Source organism: Myodes glareolus, chromosome 27 (assembly GCF_982192425.1).
Source record: "Myodes glareolus chromosome 27, mMyoGla1.1, whole genome shotgun sequence".
Lineage (NCBI taxonomy): Eukaryota > Metazoa > Chordata > Mammalia > Rodentia > Cricetidae > Myodes > Myodes glareolus.
Window position 1 is genome coordinate 43363784 of NC_142052.1, and position 15793 is coordinate 43379576.

Genomic DNA, 15793 nt, shown 5'->3' on the forward strand with positions numbered 1-15793 from the left:
GTGCTCCACCACACCCACCGTTCACTTGATTTGAATACATTCAAGGAGCTCTCATCCAAAACTATCTTTTGGGGTTGGGAAGATGGCTCAGCAGTAAAAGCACTGACTGCTCTCCCCGAGGATCTGGTTGGATTCCCAGCACTTGCCTGGCTGCTCACAACCACCTGTGATCCAGAGGATCCAACACCCGCTTCTAGTTTCTATAGACACCAGGCTTGCACACATGGTGTAGATACATACAGAACATACATACACGTAACGAAGTCATTAGAAATAATTTATTGACTCATTCCTCTTTAGCGCTGCCCTGCACTTCACCTCTCTAGAGCTGTCCACAGGACGCCTCCTCCTTTCTCTCAGCACGCAGAGCAAGTGCCCACTCTTACATTCCTCCACGCCCCGGGTGTATCAGTTTGTGGCTTCCTGGACCCCAGAAGCACCTGACACCATAGTATCATTCATTCTCTTGTCCCTTGGTTTCTGTGACATCATTTCTTCTTGTCTGATTTTTCCTACCTGCCTGTGTCCTCAGTGAACACTGTGAGCCAACCCTCACGGCCAAGGCTGTGACAGCCATCTCCTGCCTGTGTCCTCAGTGAACACTACACACCAACCCTTACGGCCAGGCTGTCACAGCCGTCTCCTGCCTGCGTCCTAAGTGAACACTGTGAGCCAACCCTCACGGCCAAGGCTGTAACAGCCGTCTCCTGCCTGTGTCCCCAGTGAACACTGTGAGCCAACCCTCATGGCCAGGCTGTCGCAGCCGACTTGCCTTCTTTGTTCTTATAAGCTTGTGATCCCTGAACTCCGTCAGCTGGGCTCGGAGAGTGAGGTCGCTGTTAACAAGGAAGGCCTCACGGCACTGCTGGTAAAAATCCTGAAAAGAAAGTCCTGGGGAGAAGAAAAAGTTAAGTTAATCAATACTTTGTTCGCTTTATTTACTTTTTTAAGACAGGGTCTCCCATGCCAGCTGTGGCACACAGACGCACAGCCAGACAACAGCCCGCGGGATGGAGCCAGCTGCCAAGCACCACGAGCTCGGCCTCTTACACGGGCTTAAGAACACAGCTGTGCAATGCATGGCATCTTAGGGCTTTTGCTCATATAGACAAAAGGGGCAGATATACACAGTAAGGACATCCAGACCAAAAGGCCTCTAAACATGTATGTAAGCTTGGGAGAGGGGGAAAAGGGGTATAAAGTCATAGATTTAAAAAAAATTATTTAAAGATAATAAAACCCTTAAAAATAAAATTATATATATATCACTTAAAGGTGTGAAATACAGGCTGGAGAGATGGCTCAGAGGTTAAGAGCACTGGCTGCTCTTCCAGAGGTCCAGAGGTCCTGGGTTTGAATTCCCAGCAAACCATATGGTAGCTCACAATCATCTGTAATGAGATCTGGTGCCCTCTACTGGCCTGCATGCATGCATGCAGAACACTGTATACATAATAAATAAATAATAAACCTTAAAAAGAAGATGTAAAAATACAGAGTCTGGATTATATATACTATTGTGTTTCTTTTGGATTTTTTTGTCTGTTAATGAGCTAACTGCTGACAGACATTAATTGTAAAAGCTACTAAATTAAACCAATCTATATATTTTAGAAATGTTACTTTGGGAAAGAGAAGTTTTGTTTCCACAGAAAAGGAGAGGCTCTGGATTCATTCTAGGTTAAAAAAAAAATCAGGTTTGATCGATGAAGACCCCCTGAAAATCCTGACTACAGACATAGAAAAATAAACCAAAAGTAACTACAGCACACATAATGTATATTTACCTCTGCTCAAACATAAAACAAAAAATTATCTTCTGCTGGCTTGTGTGCAATGCACAGTTTGTATTTGTAATAGTACACATATGTATGTTCCCTTTAAAAGTTTTTATATTTACAGAACAAGGGGCTCAGACACCAATAAAAAAGGATGGCCCAGGTGATCCAGCATCCAGAACAGCTTCAAGGCTGCCTAAGATAATCCAGCCTCACAGAATGCTATAGCCAAGACTTAACAATCATCTTTCTTTAATTTTCTCAGGATCCCTCAAAGATCACCAGCACCCATCAGTCAACAGGAAGTAGCCTAGAGAACTATGCCCAAATTCCCAAAATATTGTTTATAAATGTTTATTTCCATCAAAGGTTGGTATTTGTCATAGTCAATCTCTTTCTAAAAGAAGAAAGGGGGGGCTTTGATAAAGAAATGGGCTAAAAGGATAGATTATTGAACTACTTTAATCTAAAAAAAAAAAGACTGTTAATTTCAAAATATTTTACATTGGTCTAAGTTTTGGTTTATTGATATGAAGGTTAATTTTGTTATAGTGTATGCGTATTCCTGCTCTTGTTTAAGGTATTGTGTTTATGCACCTCAATAAAAAATGCAATGTATAATTAAAAAATACTGATTTACAAAAATAGTCAAATATAATATAGTTTTATTTATAAGAGTCAAACTTCTAGTCATGCTAATTAGGTTTTATAGATATACAAAGATATATTTCAGATAAGATAGGTATTCTTCAAACATTTCAAAAACCTACAGAAGATGGCATTTAAAATGTTTTAATAACTTAGAATTTTCATGACAGTGAGTGAGACATGTCTGCTCCTGGCAGCTCTATGTACTCCAGAAAAGATAATGGACATCAAAGAAACTCTGTGTGGAGTTCATTTTCTTCATGGCAAAAGCTAGCCACGTGGGCAAAAAAATGGCCCTTGCTTCAATTACTGATAGTTGCTGTCCAAACTGAACCAGCAGGATACAAGAAAGGCAACTGCCAAGCTGTGCCAAGACAAAGTAAGACAACCCCTCAAATTCCCTGCTTCGCAGGAGAGCCTGTCAGATATCCTAGGCCTGCAGGCCAAAGCTGGATGCCCCAGCACCGCAGAGGAACTTAGGGTGACTGTCCAGGCAGCCATCTTGTTCTGTCACTACTTACATGTCTGGAAGTTGCTTGCCTGCACTTCCTGTTTACTCAGGTAATATTATTTCCTTCTTGGGTATTTGGTGGAGTTGAAGACTAGACAGTTATAATTATAGTTCTTCTTAGTTATGATAAAAAGCTAAAATAGAGCCAGGTGGTGGTGGTGCATGCCTTTAATCCTTTAATCCCAGCACTCAGGAGGCAGAGGCAGGCAGATCTCTGTGAGTTCAAGGCCAACCTGGTCTAAAGAGTGAGTTCTAGAACTGGCTACATAGCTACTGAGAAACCCTGTCTCAAAAAACAAAACAAAGAAAAGGTAAATTAGATATAAAACTTTAGACTCACCAACATAGACAACAGGTTATTTTCTCAAATCTTGCCAAATACAAATAGACTGGATATTGTAACTGTAATTCTTACTTGACAATTGTTCTATTATTTGTCATACATAATTTTACTATATTAAAGTTAAAAATCTTCCTTTCTGATTACACAGAAAGGGGGAAATGCTGTGGGATAACTTTCTGTATGCTTTGAACATGTGTTGCTCTCACTGGGTGATAATAAAGCTGAATTGGCCAATGGCCAGGCAGAATACAGCTAGGCGGGAAAGCCAAACAGAGATACAGAGAGAAGGGCAGAGAGGGAGCCAGCAGCCAAAGAAACAAAATGCAGACCAGGAAAACCCACAGCCAACATGGCAATACACAGATTAATAGAAATGAGCTAATTTAAATATAAGAGCTATTTAGTAATAACCCTGAGCTATAGGCCATACATTTTGTAATTAAGTTTCTGTGTGATTATTTAAAAGTGTCTGTGAAACCTCCACTTACAGAATAACATGTAACCTTGTGGGCAGCTTTAAGCAGCATAAATAAAACTGACTTTAAAAACAACCTTTTGAATGATTTATTTTTAGTTTATGTGAATTTGTGTTTTGCTCGCGTGCATGTTTATGTGAGAGTGTCAGATTCCCTGGAATTCCAAGGGGACGACAAATAAGATTGCCCATACACAAAATATGTGAAACTGTCATATACACATCCATAGCTCCAGTACTGCATGGATTCAAAAGGGAGGCAATCTACTGAGCAGCATCATCCGCCATGACGCGGGAAGTCAAGTGCAAGCCTGGACATCCACAGCCACCACAGAGCGGAAACTGTTCTGTGAGAGATGCAAGGCTCCCAAGGGACTCTAGGCCTAGAGGGACAGAACATCACATTCACTATCACCACTATCAGATACCTGTGTAGGAAGGGCTGTCCTGGTTGTCCAGCTGGAACTTTATAAGTAGCCTGAAGATTCCCCTACAAAACCAAAGACAAAAATCTGTATTAGTCAATCTAAGTAAGAATGTCAAATACGCCCCTAGGATCCATTGCCTTTTGTTCTGTTCTCCAGGAAATCATGATTTATCCTCACAGGAAAGAGCTTTTCTAATCTAGGAAAGTGTGCTCAGGAATACATGCATGTGCACGTGAGCGCTCTCTCTCTCTCTCTCTCTCTCAGTGTGCTCAGGAATACATGCATGTGCACGTGAGCGCTCTCTCTCTCTCTCTCTCTCTCTCTCAGTGTGCTCAGGAATACATGCATGTGCACGTGAGCTCTCTCTCTCTCTCTCTCTCTCTCTCTCTCCCTCTCTCTCTCTCTAGTAAAACCTGAGGAGGCTGACTGATACTTCTGTCATCTCAGGTGCTCAGAAGACAGAACAGGATGGCTGGTGCACAGTGCCAGCCTCTATCCTACGCTGGGTAAGGAGGCAAAGGCCCTTAATCCCAGAACTCAGCAAGCATAAATAAGCAAGTAAATCGCTGGCTTTTTCCCAGGAAAACTGGTCCCTATAAGAGGGTCCAGGGTGGCACAGACTACACAGGGAGACTTTACCTCAAAAGCAACGAAACAGACTAAGAACCAGACCAAGAGCCTCAGGTGGGGCAACAGCAGCACCCACCTCCCACACAGAAGAAAACAAGCACTCCAAGTTTCCTCTGTGTTCACAGCTCAGACATTTCTGTTCAGAGACAAAAAGGCTGCCTACACGTACGTGCACCATGTGCACGCTTGTCGGCTCCCCTGGAGCTGAGGTTACATCAAGTTAAGAGTCACCATAAGGATCCTAGGAATTGAAATCCAAGCATGCTTGACGTAAACTCCAAGCGAGTCATCTCCCCAGCCTCTAACAATTTGTTGAGGAGAAACTATTTTAACTTTATTGGTCAGTTTCATGGGATAATACTGAATACTTCACCTATTGTGCAATCCAGTCTCGGTCACTAATTTTATTCTTCTTCTTAATCCTTTATAGCAAGCAGGTGGTTTTGTTTCTGCCCACTGCTAACAATCACCGTGACACAGCTGAGAGTCCTCTGACAAGGGGCTCCTAACTGAGGAAATCATTAGCTCACCTTGGCACACAGGAATGTCCGTGGGGCAACTGTCTTCACTGCTAACTGATGTAGGGGGGCCAAGACCAGTGTGGGTGGCACCAACTCAGGCAGGTGGAGGTGGGTTATAACAAACCTAAGCGTGAACCTGTGAGTTCCTGCTTGAATTCTTTCCCTGACTTTCTTTAATGACAACTGTAAGCCAAATAAACGTGTGTTTCCCCCAAGCTGCTTTGGATTATGTTGTTTACCACAGCCTCAGTATCACGACAGACTTAGTTGTCCAGCCTCGGGTGTACAAAACTTGGTTTGTTTTTTCGAAGAGCTAGGACTGGATAGACGGCTTTGTATGTGTGAGATAAGTCTGTACCACTCATCGTCACTGCTAGTCCTCCAACGTACAGGTTATTTGTTTTCATAGTGGAGCTGACAGTTGAATTCAGGAGATTTAGCACACTAAGCAAGTGCCTGACCACTGAGCTGCACCTCTGGTCCTAACTATGTATAGACGGGTATGTATCTTTATATATAACTATGTATAGGTGGGTATGTATCTTTATATATAACTATGTATAAATGAGTATGTATCTTTTTATATAACTATGTACAGGTGGGTATGTATCTTTATATATATCCATGTATAGATGGGTATGTATCTTTTTATATATAACTATGTATAGGTGGGTATGTATCTTTATATATACCCATGTATAGATGGGTATGTATCTTTATATATAACTATGTATAGGTGGGTATGTATCTTTTTATATATAACTGTATATAGGTGGGTATGTATCTTTATATATAACTATGCATAGGTGGGTTGTATCTTAATATATAACCATGTATAGGTGGGTATGTATCTTTATATATAACTATGTATAGGTGGATATATATCTTTTTATATAACTATGTATAGGTGGGTATGTATCTTTATATATATCCATGTATAGATGGGTATGTATCTTTTTATATATAACTATGTATAGGTGGGTATGTATCTCTATATATAACTATGTATAGATGGGTATGTATCTTTATATATAAACATGTATAGGTGGGTATGTATCTTTATATATAACTATGTATAGGTGGGTATGTATCTTTATATATAACTGTGTATAGATGGGTATGTATCTTTATATATAACTATGTATAGATGGGTATGTATCTTTATATATAACCATGTATAGGTGGATATGTATCTTTTTATATAACTGTATAGGTGGGTATGTATCTTTATATATATCCATGTATAGAAGGGTATGTATCTTTTTATATATAACTGTGTATAGATGGGTATGTATCTTTATATATAACCATGTATAGATGGGTATGTATCTTTATATATAACTATGTATAGGTGGGTATGTATCTTTATATATAACTATGTATAGGTGGGTATGTATCTTTTTATATATAACTGTATATAGGTGGGTATGTATCTTTATATATAACTATGTATAGGTGGGTATGTATCTTTATATATAACCATGTATAGGTAGGTATGTATCTTTATATATAACTATGTATAGGTGGATATGTATCTTTTTATATAACTACGTATAGGTGGGTATGTATCTTTATATATATCCATGTATAGATGGGTATGTATCTTTTTATATATAACTATGTATAGGTGGGTATGTATCTTTATACATAACTGTGTATAGATGGGTATGTATCTTTATATATAACTGTGTATAGATGGGTATGTATCTATATATTTAACTTTATATATAACTATGTATAGGTGGGTATGTATCTTTATATATAATTATATTCATAGCTTTCATTCTTACCGTGCATTGGGGGTGAGGCTTCGTAAGACATGAATCAGAGAACTCAGGGGTAGAGATCCAGACTGTTTCACCAGAAGGGAATTCTCATAGGATGTTTCTTCAGTATAAGGATGATATGTAGTGGTTTCATACCAAAGCCAATTATAAAGACTCTGCTTTGCATGATCCCACACTACGGAAGATGACCAAAGCAAAGAGTTACAAATTACTGTCACGCCATCATGCCCCGCGAGATCTCATGACAGCAAAGAGGGAAGAAGCATTTAAAGGAAAAGCACCCCAGGCTGGGAATGCAGCCAAGGGTTGGCTAAAGTGTACAAGGCTCTGGCTATACCTCAGTACTGCATTAAATAAAAGTCATGAAATATTTCATTTCTGTCCATTTTTATATCAATCTGTAACTCAAAATCTGCCCCTACTGCCAATCAATCTTAATCTTTTTGTTTATTTTTTGAGATAAAATCTCATTAATAGTCCAGGCTGATATCAAATCCACAATCCTCCTGCCTCAGCCTCCCAAGTGTGAGGTGGTAACTACGAGGTGCCCTACTTAGCTAACACTGAATCTTTATTTGCCCATGAGAGACAAATGGAGTATCTCAGCACCATCAAGAGTTCTTTTAAAACCTCAGTAAGGCAGGCGGGTGCCATGGTGCATGCCTTTAACCCCAACACTCGGGAAGCAGAGGCAGGCGGAGCTCGGTGACTTTGAGGTCATCCATGTCTACAAAGTGAGAAAACCTGTCTCGAAAAACAAAAACAAACAAACAAAAATCCCAAATAAACAAAAATCCAAACCGAGCTAACAACATTGTAATACCAGAAAGAGTGTGGGTCTGCCTTTCCTTATGGAATTTCAGCAGCAAACACACGTCTCTAGCTCTAAATACTCGAGACCACCTTTCAACAAGCTGAAAATTTACTAAAAAACAGTGAGAAAATTTTATAAGCCTAATCTCTCGAGGAAGAACGAGTTACCCGTAACTTACTGAGAGGAGCGTGAAGGTGATCGATGGATGCTATAAGGTACACGTTACGCAAAGATGACAGCTGGCCCAGAATTTGCTGGCTATTGTCTCCTCTCAACATCTGGCTATCCAAATTGTGGATAAGAAGGAAGAGTTCTAAAGAAGAATCTAGAAGGAAAGGGAATTCAGTTATTTCCAGTGAGGGTTGTCACGTCCTCAGGACACGCTGCCTAGGAATTAAAGGCTGTTCAGAGGGAGCTTCACAGCACTCCATACGTGAGCAGCAAAACTTAGCACAGGCACAGACGTGTTATAAAATAACTGAACAATATCTGGAGCTGGGAAGATCGCTCAGTTGGTAAACTGCTTATGAGGACCTGAGTTCAACCCTCAGTACCCTTCAAAGAAAAGAAGTAAAACACAGAAAACTGGGTGCAGCAACTTGTCCCCACAGGGGTTGAGAAGCAGAGGCCGAGAAAGGCGGATCCTTGGGGGTTGCTGGTCAGCCAGCCTGGTCAAGTCCTGAGCTCCAGGTTATAGTGAGACCACCGCCCCACACACGCCAATATGGACTAAGGAAGACACTGCATGCCAGCCCCTGTCTCCAGATGGACAGTACAGCCATGCATGCTCATTTCTGCTCCCACAAACATACATACACACACAATACTGAACAACAAAAAAAAGTCAGACAAAGATGTACAAAGCTGCTACAGGCACTTCACACTGACAAAACAAAGAGTAAAAGTATTCTGAAATGAAGCTATACAGAGGTACTACAGTCGATTCACAGAACAAATCACTACAACAGGAAAGACAAATTATTTTAAAGAAATCTAAACTGACATTGACTAGAGTATCTGTACTAAAATAATATTCATTTTTCTGTTCAAAATTCCATAAATACAGAAATGCAATGTGACTTCACCCTATAGATGACTTCCTTCATGTTACCTTCTTTAAATTTGTTTATTATCCAGTCTCGCTGATCCGGAACACTCTGGAAAGTACCCATATGATCGAGGACATCTTCAGTTATAGAATTCAGGATCTACATCACAGAAGTGCAAGAGGGACCATATCAACTGCAGTTTATTCTGTCGCATGATAAATACAATTAGCAAATTAATTTTTCACAAATTAAAAATGATTTTGAGTTTCTCATAAAGTTTAAAAAGTACTTAAAATTCCACTGGGCATTTAAGTATATCTATTTTATTTTCTTCTTTGTTTTCTTTAAATACATTAATGCTAACAGGAAAAGGGAAGAATAATGATGTGAAAAAATGGTATAAGAGGGCAGGAAAAAATAGCCAGTAAAACAGCCTGGTTCAAGTGTGAACGTGAGCCAGGGATGGTGGCGCACACCTGCTGTCCCAGCGCAGTCACAGAGGCAGGGCTAGGTAAACTCAGAGCTAGCCTGGTCTACACAGGGAGCTCCAGGACAGTCTGCTATACAGAGAGACCCAGTCTCAAAATAACCAAAGGGGGGGGGGTTATAAATGCCAAAAGAAATGATACCCACACAAGGATGCTAAAAATAGGACACTACATTGGCTAATACCCAATATCCAAAACCTTGATATAATTCTCCTCTGAAATAAAAATGGTCCATAATAAATGTACTGTAAAACTATCTACTGTCATCTATACTTCATATTTCTGTACCAAAATGACACAAAACTACAATAAACTACAGACTCTACAAAATATACAGATTCTTACTCTCGGCTGCTCCACCAGTAACCTGGTGCAGGAATGAAGACAAGTCAGCTTCTCTGCGAGAGACTGGCTAGTTTTGTGCCAACCCGACACCTGCTAAAGTCAGCTGAGAGGAGTGAGCCTCAAAAGAACACCTCCTTAAGATCCATCTGGATGGAGCCTGGAGGGCATGGTGTTAATTAGTGATTAGTGATTAGTCCATTGTGGGTGGAGCCATCCCTAGGCTGCTGGTCCTGGGTTCTATAAGAAAGCAGGGTGAGCAAGCCATGGAGAGTAAGCCATGAGGAGCAGGCCAGGTAGCAGCTCCCTCCATGGCCTCTGCATCAGCTCCAGTTTGAGTTCCTGCCCTGACTTCCTTTAATGATGGACTATGATGCAGAAATAGCTAAATAAACACTTTCCTCCTCAATTTACTTTTGGTCAGGGTGTTTCATTACAGCAATAGCAACTTTACCTAGGGTGGTGATCATGTATCTATGTGCTTGTATGGTAAACAATTCTGCATGGATACAGGTGAAAGCCATGGGACAAACGTGGGTGTTGTTCTTCAGGTGCTGTCTACACTTATTTTTATTTATTAATTATCTTTAAAAGGATTTTCCACATTATTTTATGTGACCTAACACTTGCTTTGCCCACATGAATGTAATGGCACCATGTGCATGCAATACCCTAAGAGGCCAGAGGGGGTGCTAGATCCCCTGGAGTTAGGGACTGGAGTTACAGACAGCTGAGGCCTGCCAGCCATGTAAACTGAAGAATAGAACCAGGGTCCTGGGCAAGAGCAGCCAGCATTCTTACCCGCTAAACCAACTCTCCAGCCCGATTCATTTATTTCAAGACAGGGTTTCTCACTGGCATGAACTCATCTAGTTTAGGCTGGTTGGCCAGTTAGCCTTGGGGATCAGCACCCCACCCCCAGCCTCCCTAGAACTAGGATTATAAGCTCAGGGCACCACACCTATCTCTTTTAAAAAAAAATGTGTGTGTGTGTGTGTGGGGTGGTGGTTTCAGGGGACAGAACTCAGATCTTCTTTACAGAATGAGCTATTTCCCCAGCCCCGTGTCAGTTTCACAGTAATAAATTCAGAGATAAAAATGTAAAGCTAAGACTGCTCTGAATTCAGACATGTGATCTTGGCATTATACAGCCTAACTGCTAAGAAGCCCCACACAAAATCCTTTATACGCAGTGTCCAGAAGCAGAAATTGCATCTTCACCACTACGGGCCATGACTTGGCACAGGACAGAATGTCACTCCATGAAAAGCTTGAAACTTACCGATTTCACACTGATCCCAGGAAAGAAGCCATTGATGACAAGGTGCACGGAATCCTGAAGCATGGAGGTTCGAAACTTTTCTAGTAAGTCTCTCTTGGACCCCAAGCCATAAAGCACAATGTTGAACCCGAGGCTGTGAGGAAAGGGAACTGATGTAGGAGGGTCATCTGTCTATGTGTTACTTTCATTGGTTAATAGAGACTGCCTTGGCCTTTTAATAGGGCAGAAAATTAGGTGTGCCGTGATAACACTGTAGCATCTATTTATATGCACACTATTCCTCACTGTGCAGGGTATGCAGTGATAACACTATGCATTAATTTATATACATACTATTCCCCACTGGGCAAGGATGTGCAGTGATAACACTTTAGCTGTAGCATCCATTTATAGACACTATTCCTCACTGTGCAGGGTGTGCAGTGATAACACTGTAGCATCCATTTATAGACACTATTCCTTACTGTTCAAGGTGTGCAGTGATAACACTGTAGCACTCTTTTATACACATACTATTCCTCACTGTGCAGGGTATGCAGTGATAACACTATGCATTAATTTATATACATACTATTCCCCACTGTGCAAGGGTGTGCAGTGATAACACTGTAGCATCTATTTATATACACACTATTCCTCACTGTGCAGGGTGTGCAGTGATAACACTGTAGCATCTATTTATATACAAACGATTCCTCACTGTGCAGGGTGTGCAGTGATAACACTATGCATTAATTTATATGCACACTATTCCCCACTGTGCAAGGGTATATAGTAATAATACTCACTGTAGCTGGAGCAGCCATTTGTGAAACAATTTCTCATGCTGTTGATTTAACTGTTCAATTTCAGCAGAAAAGGAAGGTGAAAATTTGCTCAATAAATTACGCAGAGTTTTCTTTAAGAAAAAGAGAGAGGAAGTTATTAGTGAGGATACTGACTTAAATCACCTATGGGAATTAGTAAACCAACAACATAAAAAAATTCTTTAGTCGGGCGGTGGTGATGCACACCTTTAATCCCAGCACTCAGGAGGCAGAGGTAGGTGAATATCTGTGAGTTCAAGGTGAGCCTGGTCTACAGAGTGAGTTCCAGTACAGTGTGGGCTGTTACACAGAGAAACCATCTCAAAAAACCAAAGAAAAAAGAAAAAAAAATCTTCAAACATAAATTCTTGTTTAATTAAAAGCTGTTTTGAAGATTTGATCACTGTCATGTGTATAATTGTCCTGCAGAGGTCAGAAGAGGGCATCTGGTATCTAGAATTCTAAGTGTTCCTGAGCTACCAGGTGGATGCTGAGAGCTCAATTTGGGTCCCTGAAAGAGGAAGCACACTCAGTGACTAAACCATGTCTCCAAACCCTCTTAAAGTTCTTCTTTATTTCAAGTATATAGTAACAATAAAAAATTTTGCTAAGTTTGCCTAGAACCATTTAAATGATTACAACAAACTCCAAATATAAAGCTTTAATTTCTAAAAATATAGTTACTGCAAGATGATCAAACCTGCTTCAAATTCAAACACAAAAACCAAATCAAAGATAACCAATAGTGACCCCTGCAAGCCCACAGGCTCCGAGCTGCTCTCAGTGGCAGAGCACTGGTCTAGCAGGCTATTGGTCCAAATGCCTTCAAGGACAGATGTACTGGATTTTTTTGTAACATGAGCTATTGGGAAAATAGCGCAAGGCTACGATCCCAATAGTTATTCTAAACTCTTAGAAAAAAAAAAAGGAATAAAAGAATAAAGTAAAATTATGTCAAATAGAATTCTAGTCAGATTATTTATGATTTATGCAATAAATATTTAATGACCCCAACACATTAATTTGTGTTTTATTTTACCAGGGAACTAATTCTGCTCCTGTTCGCTTCTTTTCCAAGTGTGCTGCTAATGTATGTTGAGGTCACAGTAAACAAATGTTGGTGATAGCTTACCTGATCCACTTTAGCTCTCCTCAGCTTCTGCAGGGTTCTGTCAGACGTTAAAACTTTTGAACTGCTGTGGGCTTCAAAATATTCTTCTACCAAGTCACTCTGAAATGCACAAAGTAACGGCAGGTCTAAGTAATTTCAGGTATGTACACTGCATAAAATCTAGATGGCAATATTAGTTAAAATTGGGCTCAGGAAATCCTCCTGCCTCAGCTTCCCAAAGAGCTGGGAAATACAGGTGTGTTTAACTAACTAAACATGCCTAACTAAAATACCTTATCTGACAGTATTTTTTTAAAAACCAATATACAGGTCAAGGATCAAACATATTTAATCCCACCAACAAGTTCAAGTAACTGATGAAAATATAACTTGAAATATAGACCGATTGGCAGGGTGTGGTGGCGCATGGCTTTAATCCCAGAACTTGGGAGGCAGAGGCAGGCAGATCTCTGAGTTGAAAGTCAGTCCAATTTCCATACAGGGCAGGCAGAGATACGTAATAATAGAGAGACTCTATGTATGTTATGGTACTGATCGTGAATAAGCACCCAGAACTGAAAAAAAAAAAAAAGCCCAAAGACAGGAACGAGTATGTGTGGGAATTCATGTGTAAAGCTAAGAAAATACAGAAAAGTAAGGAAGGTGAGGGCTGATCTCTGGTGTAGACCTGCTGTTTCAGGCAGCCCACCGGGAAGACGTTACACACAGTTCCCCTGGAGGCCCCAGGCTCCGTCTTCACTCACTGCTTGGTCTCTTTTCATCTTCTTAGGTGGCGTCCCTTTGGGAGCAGGAGCTGGGGGTCCTCTGCTCTGAGCTCGGCCCTTCTGAGACAGCCCAACGGCTTCAGTGTCCTCTTCTCCGTCATCCTCCGAGCTGGAGGCGGAGTATTCACTCTCGGTGTCACAGTGAGACGTGGGAACTGAGAAGAGGAATCGGGGAAACTCAGCGGATTGAAAGGAGAGCTATTTGTGGAGAATCAAACATGTGGGCTTTCAAGTAAGGGACTATTTATTTATTTATTTTATTGTGTGTGCGCTAGTGTTTTGCCATGGGTGCCTGGCCCCTGGAACTAGTTACAGAGAATTGTGAACTGCCTTGTGGGTGCAGAGAATTGAACCTGGGTTCTCTGCAAGAGCAATCAATGCTCTTAACCCCAGAGCCACCTCTCCAGCCCCAAAGAAAGAGACTTAATTACACTTTTGTCATTACCTGCTCATTTCTTTACAGCTAATTATATATTCTCTAAGCACTAGCTTCTTCAATTATCACATGAGGGTAAGCATACCTAAATAATCTACTGAAAAATTATACTGGGAGGAATCATTTGTGTGTGTGTGTGTGTGTGTGTGTGTGTGTGTGTGTGTGTGTAGTGAATACTCCTGTGTGAATGTGTAGGTGCCCACCTATGCCTGTACACACAGAGGCCTCAAGTTGATTTAAGTGTCTTGCTCACAATATGGCAGGGTCTTCTGCTGAGCCCAGAGCTTGCCAGCTTGCTCAGGGGATTCTGTCTTAGCTACCGTGCATGCTGGAGTAACAGACGGGCTCTATGCCTACCTGTTTCTCTATGGGTCCTGTTATTAGAACTCTTATTCTCATGCTTGTAAAGCAAGTGCTTTATCTGATTAGCCACCTCCCCAGCACCTGAAATGTACCTAAAGCAGTTAATAATGTCAGTTATACTTAATGTTATTTTCTGCCGTTTTCTCCTGCTAACAGAACGCCGTTTCTAGACAGTGTGATGTGCCCCACTATACAGTAAATAACTGTGATAATCATCTTTCCCTCTGGCAAGAACTTGCTTCTCTTTCCACCCTTGCACCTACACTGGCTATAAACACATTGACCACCAACACTGGGGAAAGTTTTGGAAGCTTCTGAGAAGGATTTCCTTGCACAGGGAGGGCACTGCCCACTTCTGCAACAGAGACTCCCCTGAATATGAGAGTCAGTCTTAAAGACAAAAATGCTAGTGGCAAAGTAAAACCCAAAAGAAGCAAGGCCCTTACTGACATGGCCGAGTTGCTGTATCATGAAATTTGTGTGTTGTGAGATGCTCGACCCCACAGCTGATTCACAAGCCACCGTCATTCCCTCCAGCCTCCCAGAAACAAGAGCTCATTGTTTACTTCCCAAATAAAGATATCGCCAGCTTTATATCCAACAATCAGCACAGAATTACGTCTAGGGGCTGAGAGATGGCTCGGTGGAGAGGAGCAAAGACTGCTGTCCTGGAGGATCTGAGCCGGAGTCCCAGCACCCACGTCAGGAGGCTTACAGCTGCCCATTGTCACTCCTCCTTACCGCCTCTCACATCTCTGACCTCTGCGGTACTTGCTCTCATGTGCACACAGCTCCATATGCACACACATAATTAAAATAATAAAAATAAATCTTTAAAAAACTATTTGACTCCCAAAATACTGGTGAAATAACTTTAACCAAGTCAGTTGTTTACTGTGAATGACAAAAGATTCCCTAGGATTGTGCAGAGTTGGAATATAACACAAAGGCATATTAAAGAGGGGTAAAAAAAGAAAACGTCTCACTCTGTGGGTGTAGACAGGGCCTACAGTCTAGAAAATGGGTCACTCTGTAGGTGTAGACAGGGTCTACAGTCTAGAAAATGGGTCGCTCTGTGGGTGTAGACACGGCCTACAGTCTAGAAAACGGGTCACTCTGTGGGTGTGGACACGGCCTACAGTCTAGAAAACGGGTCATTCTGTGGGTGTAGATATGGCCTAAGAGTCTAGAAAACG

At 41.2% G+C, this 15793-nt stretch overlaps 1 protein-coding gene across 2 annotated transcripts in view; it reads right to left on the reverse strand.

The window, feature by feature from the left end:
• Positions 1 to 15793, reverse strand: part of Orc2 (origin recognition complex subunit 2) — a 35459-nt gene that overhangs the window by 1816 nt on the left and 17850 nt on the right. For both annotated transcript variants that reach the window (XM_085684240.2, XM_085684241.2), the window contains exons 9-17: positions 13778 to 13953; positions 13035 to 13133; positions 11885 to 11994; positions 11097 to 11229; positions 9047 to 9143; positions 8114 to 8260; positions 7125 to 7296; positions 4184 to 4245; positions 773 to 891 (exon numbers count right to left, since the gene is read on the reverse strand). In XM_085684240.2, coding sequence (XP_085540366.2) covers positions 773 to 891; positions 4184 to 4245; positions 7125 to 7296; positions 8114 to 8260; positions 9047 to 9143; positions 11097 to 11229; positions 11885 to 11994; positions 13035 to 13133; positions 13778 to 13953 — 1115 coding nt within the window. The remainder of the gene's footprint in view (positions 1 to 772; positions 892 to 4183; positions 4246 to 7124; positions 7297 to 8113; positions 8261 to 9046; positions 9144 to 11096; positions 11230 to 11884; positions 11995 to 13034; positions 13134 to 13777; positions 13954 to 15793) is intronic.